Here is an 18,977-nt window from a genome sequence, read left to right on the forward strand (position 1 = left end):
TTTACCTCAGACGAACTTTCGATCAGGGAAAATTGATTGATCGACTAGTTTGTGTAATGAAATGGGTGTTGAGTAAACGAATTCTCGGTTGATTGACAGGTATGTTAATGGGGATGGCTATTTCTCAGACGTGGCTGATGCACTGGAACAGGCCAAGGAGGAGATCTTCATCACTGATTGGTGGTCAGTGTACTACCACACACACACATGTTTTTGCCTACTTTCTTATTATACACTCTGGAAATAATACTCATTAGAAGTTGAACAACTTCAGATTTTTTAAAGTCAACATTTTCGTGATTTGAAAGTTGAGTCGATGTCGACCAGTTACTGATGACGTCATTAATGAACAAATAAGCCTGAATCTTGAGCTGTGACTCGAACAGCTTGTGCACTGCTAATGGGATTTAACAGCACTGCCCACATGACTATTGCTGCTGTAACAGCTCATTTTTGTCAGTTCTTTTGTCTTGATATTTCTCACAGATTTCTGCTCATTCTAAATCAGATACAGATAAAGTAGCACAGTAAAGATTACATGTATATGAATGCATTAGTGAGAGAGCAATTGTGCGTGTGAATTATTTCTACTTGGCAGAGTCTCTCTACTAATAGTGAAGCTGTGGGTTTTACGTTTCAGTTTCTAAGCTATTTTATTGAGAAATCACTGAACAATGCATTGACAATACGTTTCCTTCTTACTGAATGATAATGTGCGCGCACATAACTTTTATTCAGCAAGGATACATTAAATTGATCAAAAGTGACAGTAAAGAAATTTTTAATGCTACAGAAGAATTCTATTTCAAATAAATGCTGTTCTTTTAAACTTTCTATTCATCAAAGTATTCTGAAAAAAATATTAAGCAGTGCAACTGTTTTTAACATTGATAATAGGTTTCTCGAGCACCAAATAAGCATATTAGAATGATTCTTTAAAGGGTTAGTTCACCCAAAAATTAAAATTCTGTCATTAATTACTCACCCTCATGTCGTTCCAAACTTGTAAGATCTTTGTTCATCTTTGGAACACAAATTAGGATATTTTTGATGAAATCTGAGAGCTTTTCGACCCTACATAGACAGCAATGCAACTAGCACATTCAAGGCCCAGAAAGGTAGTGAGGACATTGTTACAACTGTCCATGTGACAGTGGTTTAACCATAATTTTATAAAGGTACAAGAATACTTTTTGTGCGCAAATAAAACAAGTAGTAGTAGTACGATGCATGTGTTGTCTTGCTGACGCAGGAACGGGGGTGGGGGGTTGAACCACTGATGTCACATGGACTATTTCAGCAATGTCCTTACTACCTTTTTGGGCCTTGAATGTGGTAGTTCCATTGCTGCCATGTCATCCAAGATGTTCATGTCTTTCTTTCTTCATTCGCAAAGAAATTACGTTTTATGAGGAAAACATTCCAGGATTTTTCTCCATATAGTGGACTTCAGTGGTGCTGAACAGATTGAAGGTTAAAAATGCAGTTTCAGTGCAGTTTCAAAGGGCTCAACATGATCCCAGCTGAGGAATAAGGGTCTTATCTAGTGAAACAATTGATTATTTTCTAAAAAAAAAAAAAAAAATATATATATATATATATATAAAATATTTATATATATATAAAATAAAACATAATAATAATAAAATTACATTGATATACTTTTTAACCTCAAATGCTCGTCTTGTCTACCTCTGTGATGTGCATGCGTTTAAACTGCTCTAATACAACACAACTTTGTATGGTCCTGTCAAGCAGACAAAAAAATGAACATGATGAATAGGACATGTGGCTTTGCATTGTTAAATGACATAGTGCTGTCATCACTTAGGGTGTACTCACTTTTGTAGCCAGCTATTGTGACAACTGTATGTTGAGTTATTTTCAGGGGACAGTAAATATACACTTCTATACAACCTGCACATTGACTACTCTAAAATATATCCAAGTTTCATTTCTATAGTATTGTTCCTTAAGAAGATACACTAAAAATGTTGCTAAAATGTGAGGGCTGTATTCACTTTTGTGAGATACTGTATGTCGAAAAACTCCCGTCTCATTTTCTTCTCCAACTTCAAAATCTTCCTACATTGCAGCTGAAGTAACGACCCGGTGTTTACAAAGTAAACGTGCAAAGAAGATCAAACGGTCTTTACAAAAAAAGGTTAAACAGCAATGTAGGACAATTTTGAAGTTGGAGAAGAAAATGAGACAGGAGTTTTTTGACATTCCCTAACTGTTTTGAACCGGTGTGTATAGAGTACACATGCACATCGCAGAGCTAGACGAGACGAGCATTTGTGGTTAAAAAGTGTGTAAATATTAATTTATTTAAGAAAATGACAGATCATTTCACTAGATAAGAACCTTATTCCTCGGCTGGGATCGTTTAGAGCCCCTTGAAGTTTCACTGAAACTACATTTTTAACCTTGAATCCATTGCTCACCATTGAAGTCCATTATTTGGAGATAAATCCTGGAATGTTTTCCTCAAAAAACTTAATTTTTTGCGCGTCTAAAAAAAGAAAGCAATGAATATCTTGGATGACATGGAGGTGAGTAAATTACCAGGACATTTTTATTTTGGAAGTAATCCGTTAATCTGTGTTCCGAACATGAACGAAGGTCTTTGAAATGAGATGAGGGTGAGTAATTAAAGACAGAATTTTCAGTTTTGGGTGAACTATCCCTTTAAGGATCAGGTGACACGAAAGACTGGAGTAAAATAGAAATGGTTAAATTCTAATAATATTTCACAATATTAATATTGTTTGTTCCTGTATTTTTGATCAAAGTAATGCAGACTTAGTAAGCATTTGAGACTTATTTGAAAAATATTTTTTAAAATCTTACCATCCGTCGAACTTATAGTTAAATAGTTGTGTACTAAGTAGACATAATCAGACTCTAAGAATATCTGAGATTGTTTAGTTGTACAACACTTTGTTGCCATTGTTCTGTATGGTGTCCTATATTTAATGAGTTGAGAGTACATGTGTGAATGAAAGTGTTGTGAAAATTTTTGGGTTTCTCTCTCTGCAGGCTCAGTCCAGAGGTTTTCCTCAAACGTCCAGCTACAGGAACATACTGGCGCCTGGACAAGATACTCAAACGCAAAGCAGTATGCGTTACATTAGCATTACATTAATCTTTTATACATTAAATCAATTCTCTCCACTGTCTAGCTTAAAAAAGCACTCCATCTGTCAGTCAATCATTTATAGCTATTTATAATTATAGAAAGTTATAGTTATATTGATGTCCATGAACTTTAACATAACCTAGTCTGTGTGTCTGTGTGTGGTGTTTAGGAACAGGGTGTGAAGGTGTGTGTGTTGTTGTATAAGGAAGTGGAACTGGCTCTGGGTATCAGCAGCGGCTACAGCAAGAGAACACTGATGAACCTTCACCCAAATATTAAGGTTTGATGTACTGCTGTTTGTCATCTCATCCCTCTCACTTCTGTCGTTCGTCAACATCATGATAGCTGTCTTACTGTGTCTTATTTTTTTCCAGGCCATGTTATGAATGACTCAATCTGTGCTTCTTTTGCCCTAGGTGATGCGTCACCCTGATCATGTGGCCTCAGTTGTGTTCTTCTGGGCCCATCATGAGAAAATGGTTGCCATAGACCAATCAGTGGCCTTTGTGGGTGGGTTGGATCTTGCGTTTGGGAGGTGGGATGACAGCGAATATAGGCTGAGTGATTTGGAATCCCCCAAAACAGCCGATAATGCAGAGGCAGCCCAAGAGGTACGGTTGTAACCAGTAGATATATTTTGGTATGCTTAAATGACATGTCAATCTCTTACTCTTCATCTTTCCGTGTTTCATTTCTCTCTTGTACCTTCCCCCTCTCTCTCTTCCTGTCTCAGTCTGATACTGTGGATGGCTCTGCAGTTCCTCTGACAGAACCTGTGTCAGAGTGTAAGGATGAAGTGGATCTGAGCTGTAATGCCCTCTTGTGGCTAGGAAAAGATTACAGCAACTTTATCAAGAGAGACTGGACACAGCTGGATCAGCCCTTTCAAGGTACACAGTCCAATGCAGATTTACATAATCACCTCTTTACCACTCAGAAATCTTTTTATAAAAACAGTATCGTTTTTGAACTACAACCTGATTTGGTAATTACTTCTATATATGAAATGTGGAAAATGTTCTTTAAAAACGTTGAACATGGCTTGCTTGCTGTTGGTTGTGATTAATGCAATGAATTTCTTTTTGTTTTCTTTTTTTTTTAAGAAAACAAGAACACTTAGTATATTAGATTACTAATTATATGTGTATATTATTATTAATTTCATTATACTCTAATCATCATTTATATTTTATGGTTTACACTACTGTTCAAAGGGTTTTCGTTTTACTTTGCTGCATTAATTTGATCAAACATACAGTAAAACAGTAATAGTGTGAAATATTACACTGCCCTCCAAAAGTTTGGAAACACCCCTGGTAAAGTGTGGTTTTGGACGCTGTCAGCATAAATCCTTATCATTGAAGAGCAGCAATAATAATTTTGATTACATAATAATGGCAATATATAGATGTCAAAGTCAGTCATGCCCCTTTGCCAGCTGTGATGCCTGGTTAAAGTTTAAACTTGGCCCAGGTTTTTAAAAGATTTTTGGCTCAGCACACCTTAATAGCTTCAACAATTGATTGACAATTAAGTTTAAAATACAGTGAATTTAGGCCCAGATTATGCAGAGCTGTAATAGCTGCTAATGGTGGATACTTTGATGAATCAAAAATTTCATTTTTTTTTTTATGTATAAACTGTTTATGTAATAAAATATGTTTTCGTAGTTTGTGTTGTCCCTTATCAGTGCAAAATTAAAAAGGATTCATGCCAATATTGTCCAAAACCCCACTTTTCTAGGGCATTTCTAAACGTAAAATGCTGGTGTTCTGTTTTTAATTTTAAGGTAATTTATTCCTGTAATAACAGATGAATTTTCAGCTTCATTACTCCAGTTTTCAGTGTCACATGATCCCTCAGAAATCATTCTGATATTGCTGCTTAAGAAATACTTATTTTTATCAATGTTAAAAACAGTTGTGGAAACTGATACTTTTTTCAGGATTTTTTGATTATTAGAAAGTTTAAAAAACAGACTTTGTTTGAAAAAGAAATTATTAGTATTATTATCAATGATATATTTGATGTTTCTGCTTAGGGTCTGCTCAATAGAAATGCATGCTCAACAAAGAGGAAAATATTGAATGTAGGGCTGCCCCCTCATAGTTGACTAACCGCTAGTTGATGAGAAGAGGCTTAGTCAACCAAAATTTTATTAGTCGTTTAGTCGCAGGAAAAAAAAAAGTCATGCAGTCTGTGACGGACAGATTGTTAACTGCTGGTCTGTGTGGTAATACAGTACATCGGGCAGGACATCCAAATGTTCATCTATCATTCATCAACCTCAAGTATGGGTTTTTATTTGAAAGATGTATGTAGTACCAACTTTACACTGCAGCTCAATCTAATGTTAAGATGTTCCATCTGCATGACAGATGGAGGCCGGTGCGATCACTTGCTCTTAAAATACTCGACGTAAAAAGTGTTTTTTACATCATTTTTGGTCATACAGATAAAAGTAATACATCTTTCGAATCTTTAAAGACTTTACGTTTATTTGTGTCCAGTCAGAATAACAACGAAACAATGCGCTTTTGTAAAATAAGGAATGCGCTTTCTGCCATCTCGGTCTCTGTGAATTTGAGCGTGAAACTTCGAAACGACATGTACACTTGCCTTACAGACATGAAAATTATATCTGTAGAGAGTGAAATGTCTACTTTTAAATGAACCATGTCAAATAGAAAACAAATATTCTCAGATTATGTAATCCGTATGAAACATGCATATAGGCGCATCCGCTGCTGCAGAGATGATAAGTCAGTGTCGCCGACTTCATCTCTTAAACCGAAAACAAAGAATGCACTAGTTTGTCAATGAATTATTAAAATGTTAATGCAGTCTCTCATAATTATTAGGCTATATATTTTTGCATGCACTTGAGTGCTTATTAGGCTATATAGGCAATTAAAGGCTCATTATTATGATTTATATGGTTTATTAATAAATGTGCAACTGATAGTCGACTAGCGGTTAAAATTAACGTCTACGAGTCAACCAGAAAAATCTGTAGTCGAGGGCAGCCCTAATTTATTGTGAATTCAGCTAGTAGTGTAGCGTCTGTTTTTTTTCTTCTTAGACAATGTTGACAGAACTCAGGTGCCACGCATACCTTGGCGAGACCTGGGTTCAGTGCATCATGGGAACGCAGCTAGAGATCTTGCACGACACTTCATCCAGCGCTGGAACTTTACTAAGGTCATAAATCAAATAGCTAATTTTAATATCAGTCAGACTCTTCCGAATCTTCAATTGTTGTCTTATCTTGTATTCTTATTTGTCTTTTAAGATCTTTAAGAACAAGTACAAGGATGACTTCTACCCGTACCTATTGCCCAAATCCCACGGCACAGCAGATAACCTGCCGTTCACCATCCCTGGTGCCACAAAAGCCTCTGTACAGGTACATGTGTTCACACAATTTACTTTTCCTTTCCTCGTTCCCCCTCATTTAATTCATCATCTATTTATTTACATATTTTTATTTTCCCTCTCTTTTTCTCTCAGGTTCTTCGTTCTGTGGATCGCTGGTCTGCTGGCACATGTGAACAGTCTATTCTCAATGCCTATATACATGTTATTGAGAACAGCCAGCATTACATTTATCTAGAGGTAACACTCACTCTATGACCTTACCAAAAGCATTTGCTTCTGACTCATAAGACTTCACGCACACACACACACACAGCTGAACAGACTCTGTGCTCTGTTCACACACAAAGTCTCAGTGTTGTGGAGTTGTTTGCAGTGTTCTCTCCCACTAGGATCATGTGATTCTACTGCATTCAGCTGGCAACACACAATAGCCTCTGCTTATGCCTCACGCTCAGAAACAGGGTCCTAATGCGAGTCAGCTAAACTAAGAAGAATGTAACACAGATATGCTTATACTACATCCAAAGGAAATGTTTTTCCCTACAGAAATTATAATAAAAACAGTAACACTGAATGCTAAAAACTTTAAGTTTGAGAATGTAAAAACCTTACATTCTTCAACAAACATTGATATTGTCCAGATAAAATTCTGCTTAATATACAGTAAAAAACAAAATTCAACATTTCTCACATTATCACAGTTTATTCACTATAGTTTAGAAAATAGTAATAAAATATGACAAGAACTCGGTTAAATTGTTTCAGAAAAAATTAATCTTGATAATGTCAGATAACTTTGATTGAAAGGTATGTAATGGATTACAGTCAAATAAAAATTCAGACATCTGTTAGTATGACAGTATTTACACAACTATTAATACTTTAACCAATTACCAAGCAATGCTTCATTTTGTTCAGTCTGTGGTGTAAAAAGGTCACATTAGCAATTAAAGAAAAAACATTTAAGCAAAACATGGTCAGGTCAAAGTATTTGAATAGTTTTTTGTCCCAAATTTTTATCAATTATACTGGTAGTCCACTGTGTGAAGAATTTTTAGGTATAATATGTCACAGTTTATTTTGCTATCCTCACTTACATAATTGAACCACAGTGTCCTGCACCCACTAATAAAAAAAGAATAATCAAAAATAAAAAAAAAAAATAAAAAATTATATCTGGTGTCTGAATAAAAATATTAAAATAGGTTAAACAGAGTTAACAGTACTACAGTTTTACTGGTAACTAAAAATATTTAGACTGTTGAATGAACTTCAGTATTTATTATATATTTAATATTAAGTAATGGACGTTTGATTATTTTATTTTATTTTATTTTATTTTATTTTATTTTAATTTTTCTAAGAATGTTCCCAAGTGCAATTACTAATTAATTATTATTCTAGCATTATTATTATTATTATTATTATTATACATTTTCTTAAGAAAAAATGCCATTCTTTGTCATTTGTCAGACTGTATACTAGCCTATTCATCACAAACATCTGCTAAGTGTACAAATATGCTGAATTATAAAAGTAATTTACTGAGGGTATCCTAACTTTAAAAGGTTATATATGATATTTTTAAAGCAACAGTTCACCTAAAAATAAAAATAGTTCATAGTAATTTTATAGGATGAATAATCAAAATAATATGAATTTTAGTCATATAAAATATGGCTCTTGGTCTAAATCTACTGTGAATAATGGACAAGACCATGAGCTATATCTTGCAGCGGCCTGTTTTATAGTTCACTAATAAGTGAGACAAATCAAACAAACTCCTCTGTGTCCCTCCCCTTTTTCAGAATCAGTTCTTCATCACCTGCTCAGATCAGAAGAATGTATTCAACACCATTGGAGATGCAATCGTCAAACGGATCCTGCGGGCTCACAAGTGCGTTGCCTCTTTAAAAATAATACAATTTGTTGAAATAAAATGTAGTCTGTATTATGTACTTAAATGCAAGCTTTAATGAATTGTTATAGTGAGGGGAAGAAGTACAGGGTGTTTGTCGTGATTCCTCTACTGCCTGGCTTTGAGGGTGACATCAGTCAGGGAGGAGGAAATGCCATTCAGGCTATACTGCACTTCACCTACAGGTACACACACATCAGCGCATCTAAACATCTTAAACATTAATACACACACTCTCATAACCCAAAATGCTATATTTTTTGCTAACAGAACTTTTTCTGTGTGTAGAACGATTAATCGAGGAGAATACTCCATTCTCTCAAGATTAAAGGAGCAAAGTAAGTATCTGACAGAAACATATTTAGCTGTCTGTTAGGCTTGCCACGATAGACGGTGTTGACGGTGTTACCGGTTTTAAGACGCAACACCGGTGACATCGCTTTTCCACCGTGACACCGTCCCCACATTTGTTTTTGTTTTTTTAAGTATTCGTTTTTTTATTAAATATTTATTTGAATTAAATGGAAAATATAATTCTAAATAATTTACTTAAGACAAGAGCATGCACTATAATTAAAAACTGAACATAGCTACAATGCGTCATATTTCATTTATCACGTGAGGAGAACGAGAGGAGTCGAATTTACAGAAAGAGAATGGCGGATGATTTAGTGTCAAAACGCAATGCAAAAGCGCCTGTTTGGCAATATTTTGGGTTCAAACCAAATGCAAAAAGGGAACCTGAAAACGTTAATGAGGCAATCTGCAAACTTTGCCTGACAAAGGTGGCAGCATCTGGAGGAAACACAACTAATTTATACACGCACCTTCAAGCGCGCCACAAGAATGAGAATTTATAGTGTTTTTGTTTATTTTATTTTTTTTTTAGTTTTGTTGTCGTCCATTCAAAAAATTGACGCCGAATTGCCAATTCCCGCACTGAAAGTGAAAGTATAATACGCACGCATTTATAAGCTATTTAAAAGCAGAAAAAGAGAGGAAAAGAGGAAACCCCCACCCCCACGGTGATACCGGTATTACCGGTGTTGTCACATGTCGATTAACCGGTGGGGAAATTTCCTCAACGTCACAACCCTACTGTCTGTGATTCTGCCACTCTGGTACTTTTCTGGTACTCATTCTCCATCTGTCACTTTCACTTCGTCTTCGTCATTTCGTCTTATAAGTGGCTCTAAATGGTTTAGTTTATCTGTTGTTTGTTTTTTTCAGCCATGCATTATAACATTCTACCCATTAAGCAATCACACAGATGGTTTGTCATTTATTGTTTTAATGACCGTCTCATCTCCCCATCAGTGCAGGACCAATGGACACAGTATATTTCTCTGTGTGGACTGCGCACACACTCTGAGCTCACCCAGTCCCCTGTAACAGAGCTCATCTATGTCCATAGCAAAGCCCTCATCGCCGACGACCGTTGCTACATCATAGGTGAGACGTTTGCCTTCAGATTAATATAGTAAGACACAATTTATAACCGTTTTAGTCAACTGAAAATTATAACTACGATTTTTAAAACTAAATTAATATTTTTATTTAGCAAGGATGCATTAAATTGATCCAAAGTGACAGTAAAGACATTTCTAATGTTACAAAAGATTTCTATATCAAATAAATGCTGCTCTCTTGAAATTTCTATTCATCACAGAATTCCTGGATAAAAAAGTTTTAAACTAAAGTATTCAGCAGCACAACTGTTTTCAACATTGATAATAATAATAATAATAATAATAATAATAATAATAATAAGTCTTTCAACAGAATGATTTCTGAAGGATTATGTGATGCTTAAGACTAGAGTAATTTCAGCTCAAAATTCAGCTTTTCGATCACTGGAATAAATTTCATTCTAAAACATATTTAAATAGAAAACAATTAAATCATAATTCTTTTATATATTGCTGTTTACCTGTTTTTATGATCAAATAAATGCAGGCTTGGCAAGCATAATAGACTTAGTTTCAACAACAATAAACTTTTGAATAGTAGTGTACCCCCAAAAATGTGACCCTGGACCACAAAACCAGTCTTAAGTAGCACGGGTATATTTGTAGCAATAGGCAAAAAAAAAAAAAATTGTATAGGTCAAAATTGTACATTTTTATTTTATGCCAAAAATCATTAGGATATTAAGTAAACATCATGTTCCATAAAGATATTTTGCAAATTTCCTACCGTAAATATATCAAATCTTTATTTTTGATTAGTAATATGCATTGTTAAGAACTTCATTTGGACAACTTTAAAGGCAGTTTTCTCAATATGTTGATTTCTTTGCACCCTCAGGTTTTCAAATAGTTGCATCTTGACCAAATATTGTCCTATCCTAACAAACCATACATCAATGGAAAACTTATTTTATTCAGCTTTCAGATGATGTATAAATCTCAGTTTCAAAAAACTGACCCTTACGGTTTTGTGGTCTAGGGTCACAAATAGCTTTATAGGATTTATGAAGAAAATGAAAGTGGGTATTGTTACCCAAGAATAACATCTGGGAATCACTGAGCAAAATATTTACTATTTGCATGATGATGATGAGCTCCAAAAGCCACCTGCTGGTGGATATTGGAATGTCGTTCAAATCAAAAATTCTTCATTATGTCCTTTCTCTCCTGTTGTTATCAGGGTCAGCCAACATCAATGACAGGAGCATGCTGGGCAGTCGAGACAGTGAGCTGGCAGTGCTGGTGGAGGATGAGGAAAGAGTTCCCTCAGTCATGAACGGAGAGGAGTACCAGGCTGGACCACTAACACTCGCCCTACGAAAGGAGTGCTTCAGGTGTGTATACGTGAGTCCAAGACATGTATTTAGTAAAGTATGTATTTAGAGTTGTCAAGCTTTCTGTGGAGAAATCATGAGAGTCACAACCGCCACCTAAAACAAATAGTGTTAGTCAAACACACTTAGGAAAATCACATTAGGATTTCTGTGATCATGGAAAAACTGAAAATATGAGGGGATTTTAAGCCTGGAGAAGTCATGGAAATTTTCACAGTCAATGAAAAATTCTTTGGACATGCTTTGCATTGAGGCTCAGGAGCTGGATTTTCACCATTTTCAGCACTGACTCTATAGCGCCACGGCATGAGTTTTCAAACTGAGTCCAATGTGATGAGAAAACAAGGCTGTGTGGCAAAAATAATAGCAAGAAAACGTCATTCTGTTGAGATGTCCTCACAAACTGCATGCAGAAACAAATACACACGGTACAACCAGTTTTGCTGCTTAGTATTTTTATGGAGACCATGATCTTTTTTTTCTAGGATACTTTGATAAATAGAAAGTTCATAAATAGAATATTTTTACTGTTACTTTTGATAACTTTAATGTGTTTTTGCTAAATAAAAGTATTAATTTATTTAAAAAAAAAAAACTTTGTACTGACCCCAAACTTTTGAATGGTGGTGTAGTTCAAATCACAACAAATGTCTCTTATTAGCTAGTGTTTTTGATGCTTTGTTCAAGATAATCACAAACAATAATCACAATTTATTTGTGTGAAACAGTATGAGGTAATGCTTGTCAGGCACATATATCCATTTTAATGACTGTGTTTCCCCTGCCATTATATTAAGGAGGTGGCCCCTTGAAGGTCAAGTTAATTTTATTTAATTTTATTTTCTATATAGCGCCAGATCACAGCAAAAGTCATTTAAGGTTGCTTTTCCTATAGAACAGGTCTATACCTTGTTCTTTTATTAAACAAACTAAATGGTCTTATGTTATTTATCTTATTTACACGACGGCATGTCATTTGTCTCTACATGAATACGCAGCGAAAACGTGGACAGGATCGCAGAGTCCATTCATAAAAATGGAATTTACTCTATAGCATGGAATGCCATGGAATTCATTAATTTTTGGATAAATAAATCAAAATTGGGTCTGTCACTTAATTCAAATCGCAATATGGATTAATGTCTGTGAATATTAACATGCAAAAAGACGATTTAGATATGAATCCTGCATGTTCCACTTGGCTCTGTATGTATGAATGGCAGAAACACAGTTTTGTTTACTACACAAATAATGAAGCACACGTGACACTCGCTGTGATTTTCATCTGCGTCTCATTATATGATGACATGAACACATGAACTTCATCTCCAGAGCTGCTGTGAGAGTCATTTCATGTAAATTTTACCGTTTCATTTGAGAAAACTAGCATCATTTCATACTACATATACAGAGAAACTTCACGGCAGCCTGTTCAAAGAAAAGTATGGTTTAACGTGTATAATATATTACTCCTGTATTACATTTGTAAAGTACAATGTATGTCTTCATATAATTTCTGTTTCTGGCCAATTTAAATAAAACAATTAAATGATAAAAATAAATATTACAACCAGATTAACCACTTAATCTACAATTTAAAAAATCTAGAAAAAAATCTACAATTATTAAATAAAACTCTTTTAACAGAATATTCAAATATTTTTTTCTTTTCTGTATTAATTTTAACAGTAAACCTCTGTTGGCCAAAAAATAAAAATGAAAGGGTTTAATTTGAATTTGATTAAAAATAAATAATGCTGATAATGTTTAATGCCTTTATTTGATTATGAGAAAAATTAAAACACAAACATTTCTAGGAAAGAAAGAAAGAAAGAAAGAAAAAGATATTGTTCAAAATGTTTAACAATAGAGTTTTGGACTATTTTTCTTACCTGAAATAAATGTTTTTGTTATTGTAAAGAGCGTAATATACCAAAAAAAGTACCATTGGGTACTGGCACCCCTGCCCCATCCACCCCAACCCCCCAAGGAAACACTGAACTCTAACAGCTTGAAGCATTTGATTTGTTATGATATGCTACTTCATGTTCAAGCACTGGTGATGATGTCATTAATAGTCAATAGCCAATCACTTTGACTCTATTTGCATTTCTCTCCACAAAATGCCTTTAAAACAGCTTTAATCTGTCTGTATGCTGAGAGTGGTTTTGTAGCTGTAGCTATGATAGATCTGTGTTTGTGCAGTGAAGCACCTCAGCTTCCCATTTTGTCCAACTTCTCCCCTGTCTGTGTAGGAGTGTGTGAGTGAAAGAGAGAGGTGTGCGTGTGTGTGTGAGCAGAGCAATTTGTGTTGGCACGCTGCGTTCCATACTGCCAGCTACCAGAACATCTCTTAGTTGCCAAGGGAAACAGTGAGATGCTTCTAATGATGCGTGCGTCTGCAGCACCTTTCACTGCTGGCCTTGGGATGTGACCTCAAGTGATCGTGTTAATGTCTCTGGGTCCTGTGATTTGATTGAATTATTCCACTTTAATCTCCTCGTGTAATACTTTTTACAGCTCATGTTTTCTTGCTTTATGAGACTTTCTACTGAAAGTGCCCCTTGAGGGTGCACTGTATTCGTCTAAATGAGTTTAACACATTTTTGATATCTCTTTTTTTATGTTGTCTTCGTCCTGATGTATGAGGTAAAATGTTATTAAATTAGCTCTCATCGTCAGTGCCGATTAGCCTCATGGGCAGTGCATCGACATGTAGCGCCGTTGCGCTTTGGGTGTCCCGAGTTCAAGTTCCGGCACGTGGACTTTGTCCGTTCCCACCCCCTCTTTCTCCCACTTCGGTTCCTGTCTACACTACTGTCCTATCCTAATAAAAAGGGCAAAATGCCAGAAATAAGTCTTAAAAAATAGCTCTCAGTAAGATATGGTTAAAGATTAAAAAGATAACATATAGACAGAGATTGTGTAACCTTTTGGTGAGAATGCTGTTTGGGAGGAGCTGATGTCCATTAATTTCGAAATGCACAAATGTTGTAATAAACTGAATCCCTGAACTAAACGGCTCACAAACAATCTGACCAATGAGTGGAGAGACTTTGCTCGCATGTGATATTTATTAACATGCTTTGGACCGTTTTGAAGTGTTCCCTTTGTGAAATTGATCCAAACCACTCAGAAAATGCAACATTAGCTGGGTTTTCATTCAAAGTTGCGACTAACTTATGCACGAAATTGGAATGTTGCATAAAACATTTGTGAATAAACAATGTTTCCATCCAGCGAGTCACTTTCTGATAAACACATATAGCTAAGAAAAGTAGGAGAAGCCACTGAATATAATAATTTTGATATATAATGAATGACTTGCGCCTCAGAGCAAATAGATAAAACACATTCAATGTGGTCATTGCTTTCGGAGGTGCATGCCTGCTGTTTGGGAACGCAGTTGTATAAGCCTGTTCTGGAAGTCAAAAACCACGCGTAAAAAATGTTTGCGAATTAAAGAATTTTATTTATTTATTTGGCGTTTCCATCACTAGTTTCTGATGTGATACTTCAAAATGAGCATAAAAACAGGATGATGGAAACAGTTATTCGCCAAAAAAGTTTTCGCTTGAGGTGGTTTTTGACTTGTGTTTGCGCTGAATAAATTCCTCCATGCACATTAAAAAAGTCATGTGACTTTGCGTGAAGAGATGGGATAACCTGACTAACCAGCAGATCGATCTTGTTGCACAGCATCTGAAATATTATGCTCATTCTGAAATGCCCAAGAAAAGTCTGCCGTCAAAGTATTTCTGTATAATTGCCTCTCAGAGCTTTTTTACACAACTGTGTTCACAAACAGCAGGCTTTCACCTCTGAAAGCAATGACTGCATTAATGTGTTTCGTCTGCTTGCTGTGAGGCACATATAATTTATTTAGTGCTGGGCAACGATTATTTGTGATTAATTGCATTCAAAATAAAAATTAATGTATACATAATATAGTTTATATATACATAATATGTGTACTGTGTTTACATATTTATATTACATATAAATATATTTAATATATAAAGATTTCTCTTTTTCTTTTTCTTAAATATATTCATGCATGTGTGTGTATTTATATATACATAATAAATATACAAAAGTACACACATATATGTGACCCTGGACCACAAAACTAGTCTTACGTAGCACGGGTATATTTGTAGCAATAGCCAAAAATACACTGTATGGCTCAAAATTATTGATTTTTCTTCTCTGCCAAAAATCATTAGGATATTAAGTAATGATCATGTTCCATGAAGCTATTTTTTAAATTTCCTTTAAATTTTTTTTTGATTAGTAATATGCATTGCAAAGAACTTCATTTGGACAACTTAAAAGGTGTATGTTGATTTTTTATTTTTTTTTATTTTTTTTGGAACCCTCAGATTCCAGATTTTCAAATAATTGTATCTCAACCAAATATAGTCCTATTCTGACAAACCAAAATATCAATGGAAAGCTTTTTTTATTCTGCTTTCAGATGATGTATAAATCTTAATTTCAAAAATTTGACCCTTATGACTGGTTTTGTGGTCCAGGGTCATGTATTATGTACACAAAAACTTTTATTTTGGCCAGCACTAAATTTATTATATATGAAAATTATTATAATCAGTGGCTTCTGAGTGATAATTATTGCCAGTTTATCAGGAACTGACGATTTTGTTCTCTTTGACTCGTTGGATAGAAACGTGCTTATTCACAAATGTTTTATGCGATATTCCAGTTGCGCACATAAATTAAATTCCCAACTTTGGATGGAAACCCAGCTATAGTAACAGTTTACCCAAGCAAATAAACTGCTGGTCTGAAAATGCAGTAAATACTGTCTTGGACAATAAAGACTCAAAAAAGCTAAACTACCTCTCTATATTGTAAATTCATCCTTTACTTCTTTTCCTCAGCGTACTTCTGGGAGCAAAATCTGACCCGAATATGAACATCGATGATCCAATCAGTGATCATTTCTTCAACGATGTCTGGAACAAAATCGCCCAAGCAAATGCCATCGTCTATGAGAGGGTAAGTGACAGAGCTTGTGTTTTGGATTTTCTCCACCCCCCTCCGTGCCATTTTCTGTACTTGATGTCTTTAACCAAAGGTTTTCATTTGAAATCACTGTACAGGATTTGAACTGATACAAATGCACTGAATGCAGGACTAAACTATGGCAAAACCTGCAATTACTGTAATTTGCAGGTTGTGCAGCAGTCCTGCAGTAAAGCCTTCAGACAATAGCACCACTCCCATACACTTCTGTGCTATCATTACCCATATATTTACACTCGCAACTCTAATCCCACAGATCCCAATGGGTGCATGTACTGTTTTCATTTTAAAATGTTTGATTGTAATATCAGGCCACTGCATCTTTTCTGTACTGCGCAGGTCTTCCGATGTCTTCCACTGGACTCCATCCGCAACTTGCGTGAGCTGCAGGAGCACGTAAATTCTCAAAACCTCAGTCTCACTGACCCGGAGAAAGCCAGAGAAGAACTAAAGGCCATCCAGGGCATCCTGGTCCATTTCCCACTGCACTTCCTGTGCGAGGAGTACCTTCTCCCTCCACTTAAGAGCAAAGAGCGAATGGTTCCTATGGAGGTGTGGACATAGCAGAGAAGAGTATCAGACAGTGCCAGTGAAACGGAAGACTTCAGAGTTGAAAATATCACACATCCGCTAACTAAGCTAGAAGCTGTGGTGGTTAACCACCGCACATTTTGTCCGTTTTGGTTTGGACTAAAGTAATGGTAGTAAATGGATGATTAGCTCTGAACACTAACCCAAATTAGTGTAGAAACACAAAATGACATTGTATGAGAAGATAAACGCGTTTATTCCAGGTGAATGAAACAGTGTAGTCGCTAATTATATGAAGATACATTGAAATCAAAACAATCTTTGTCCCAAATGGCCATGAATGTCATGATCTGAGTATTTAAAATGGCCGAGGATGTAATATGCTGCATATCGAACGAGGAAGGAAGAGTGAATAAGGCGAGAGAGAGAGAGAGAGTATTTTTGATGACCGAGGAACAGAACGTACATTTATTGTTGTGAATGTGTGTGGGTGGATGGCGCTGCTTTACCTTCTTTTTCCCTCTCTCTTTATTTCTTTCTTGCGTGCACTACACCTCTCAATGCAGTGGCAGCAAATCTGTCAGAACATTTGTGGTTGTTATGGTGACGGGTATAAAGAGCTGACTTGGTCTTGGCTGCTGAGAGAGAGATAGAACGAAAGAAAGAGAGGAAGAGATCGACAAGAAACAGGAAAAAAATACACAAACCATAAAAACAGGGATAGCTGTGTGTGTGGAGGGGGGGTGTTGGGGGTTATATGATGGTGTACTTGGTCAGATAAATTCTGTAATGTTTTTTTGAAACTGGTAGAGGGGGAGTGTTACGAAGCAGGGATCAGGTGGGGCTTCGAACATGGTGAGATATTCAAGGGGAGTCTCAGTTCAACATTTATCACCCCCCCCAATCTCCATGACAACCAGGAGAAATTATTGTTATGTAATAATGTCAGCGGCCCAGAAGATTCCACTTTCGTTTTTTTGGAGGGGGTGTTGACACAAGTAGAGAGCACACTGGAAGCTAGATAAGCAACGCTAATTTTGTCAGTGCCCCACTTTATAAACGATCACTAATCTGCCTGTGTACTGTTGTAGAATGTTATAGGTGACTTCGCCTGCACTTGAAGAGATTGTTTTAGGGTTTGACCACTGAAGGCACGATCGTTAATATACTGTAACATTCCAATCACATCAAGCAATCACCTTTATGACCTGACAGTTATGCTTTTTTAAATCTTTTTAAACATCTGTACCTGTTTAGACATATTAACGTATCTGCTTTTGCACATTTTTATACTTTTTGTGTACATACAATTGCTTTTATTTAGAAAGCATACTGAAATCACCTACTAATACTTCAATGAATCTTGGCTAACACTATGTGTTTTCACAACTTTTGGACGTCTGGTATAGGTCTTACCTGGGGTAGACGCCAAAATTTCTTCAGGTGAAAATGATGCTGTGAAGTAGTTTAAAACTAACTCACTTGCAAAGCTGTTTTATGAAGTTTTTGTCTACTTTTTTCAGTGCTTTGTCAGCTGAACAAATCACTTGTTAAACAACAGTACAATCAATTGAACACACTGTACTTCCATCCCTCACAGCCTCGTTTTCATTCCTGTCAGAAATTAAATACGGTGCTACCCTGACCAAGGTTTATAAGCGACTTGTTTTTTTCTAAATGTACAACATGTATTTTTGGATTAATGACTGTAGGCATTTAACAGTTGTTTGTAAACTATTGAGCAGTCAATTATTTTTTCCTCCATCTGTTCTCCAATTGAATAAATGTATTCACTCACTTCTGATGCTTTTTACTTGTGTGTTTGTGTGTGTGTCTGCCTTTATTCTCCATTGTGGGGACCAAATGTCTACAGGGATACCAAGGCACTTCCATAATGCACTTAAAGTGCTCTATTTTTTACGCACTAATTTTGTACTTTAATATGTAATGTAATATGTGACTCTGTGATTCTCAAATGTTATTTCAGGGTAACAATACCCACTTTAATGTTTCTTCATTAAACCTATAAAGCTATTTGTGATCCTGGACCACAAAACCGGTCATAAGGGTCAATTTTTTGAAATTGAGATGTATACATCATCTGAAAGCTAAATAAATATGTTTTCCATTGATGTATGGTTTGTTAGGACAGGACAATA

General features: G+C 35.6%; 1 protein-coding gene across 3 annotated transcripts in view; it reads left to right on the forward strand.

The window, feature by feature from the left end:
* The window catches only part of pld2 (phospholipase D2), a 33,461-nt gene extending 14,839 nt beyond the window's left edge, over positions 1 to 18,622 (forward strand). For all 3 annotated transcript variants that reach the window (XM_051110295.1, XM_051110296.1, XM_051110294.1), the window contains 15 exons: positions 100 to 183; positions 3,043 to 3,121; positions 3,312 to 3,422; positions 3,559 to 3,753; positions 3,876 to 4,032; positions 6,225 to 6,343; positions 6,435 to 6,548; positions 6,653 to 6,757; positions 8,329 to 8,417; positions 8,510 to 8,623; positions 8,727 to 8,776; positions 9,756 to 9,890; positions 11,088 to 11,241; positions 16,143 to 16,260; positions 16,627 to 18,622. In XM_051110295.1, coding sequence (XP_050966252.1) covers positions 100 to 183; positions 3,043 to 3,121; positions 3,312 to 3,422; positions 3,559 to 3,753; positions 3,876 to 4,032; positions 6,225 to 6,343; positions 6,435 to 6,548; positions 6,653 to 6,757; positions 8,329 to 8,417; positions 8,510 to 8,623; positions 8,727 to 8,776; positions 9,756 to 9,890; positions 11,088 to 11,241; positions 16,143 to 16,260; positions 16,627 to 16,851 — 1,849 coding nt within the window. In that variant the 3' untranslated portion in view covers positions 16,852 to 18,622. The remainder of the gene's footprint in view (positions 1 to 99; positions 184 to 3,042; positions 3,122 to 3,311; positions 3,423 to 3,558; positions 3,754 to 3,875; positions 4,033 to 6,224; positions 6,344 to 6,434; positions 6,549 to 6,652; positions 6,758 to 8,328; positions 8,418 to 8,509; positions 8,624 to 8,726; positions 8,777 to 9,755; positions 9,891 to 11,087; positions 11,242 to 16,142; positions 16,261 to 16,626) is intronic.
* Positions 18,623 to 18,977: the final 355 nt, after the last annotated feature.

This window comes from Labeo rohita, chromosome 5, assembly GCF_022985175.1.
Source record: "Labeo rohita strain BAU-BD-2019 chromosome 5, IGBB_LRoh.1.0, whole genome shotgun sequence".
Lineage (NCBI taxonomy): Eukaryota > Metazoa > Chordata > Actinopteri > Cypriniformes > Cyprinidae > Labeo > Labeo rohita.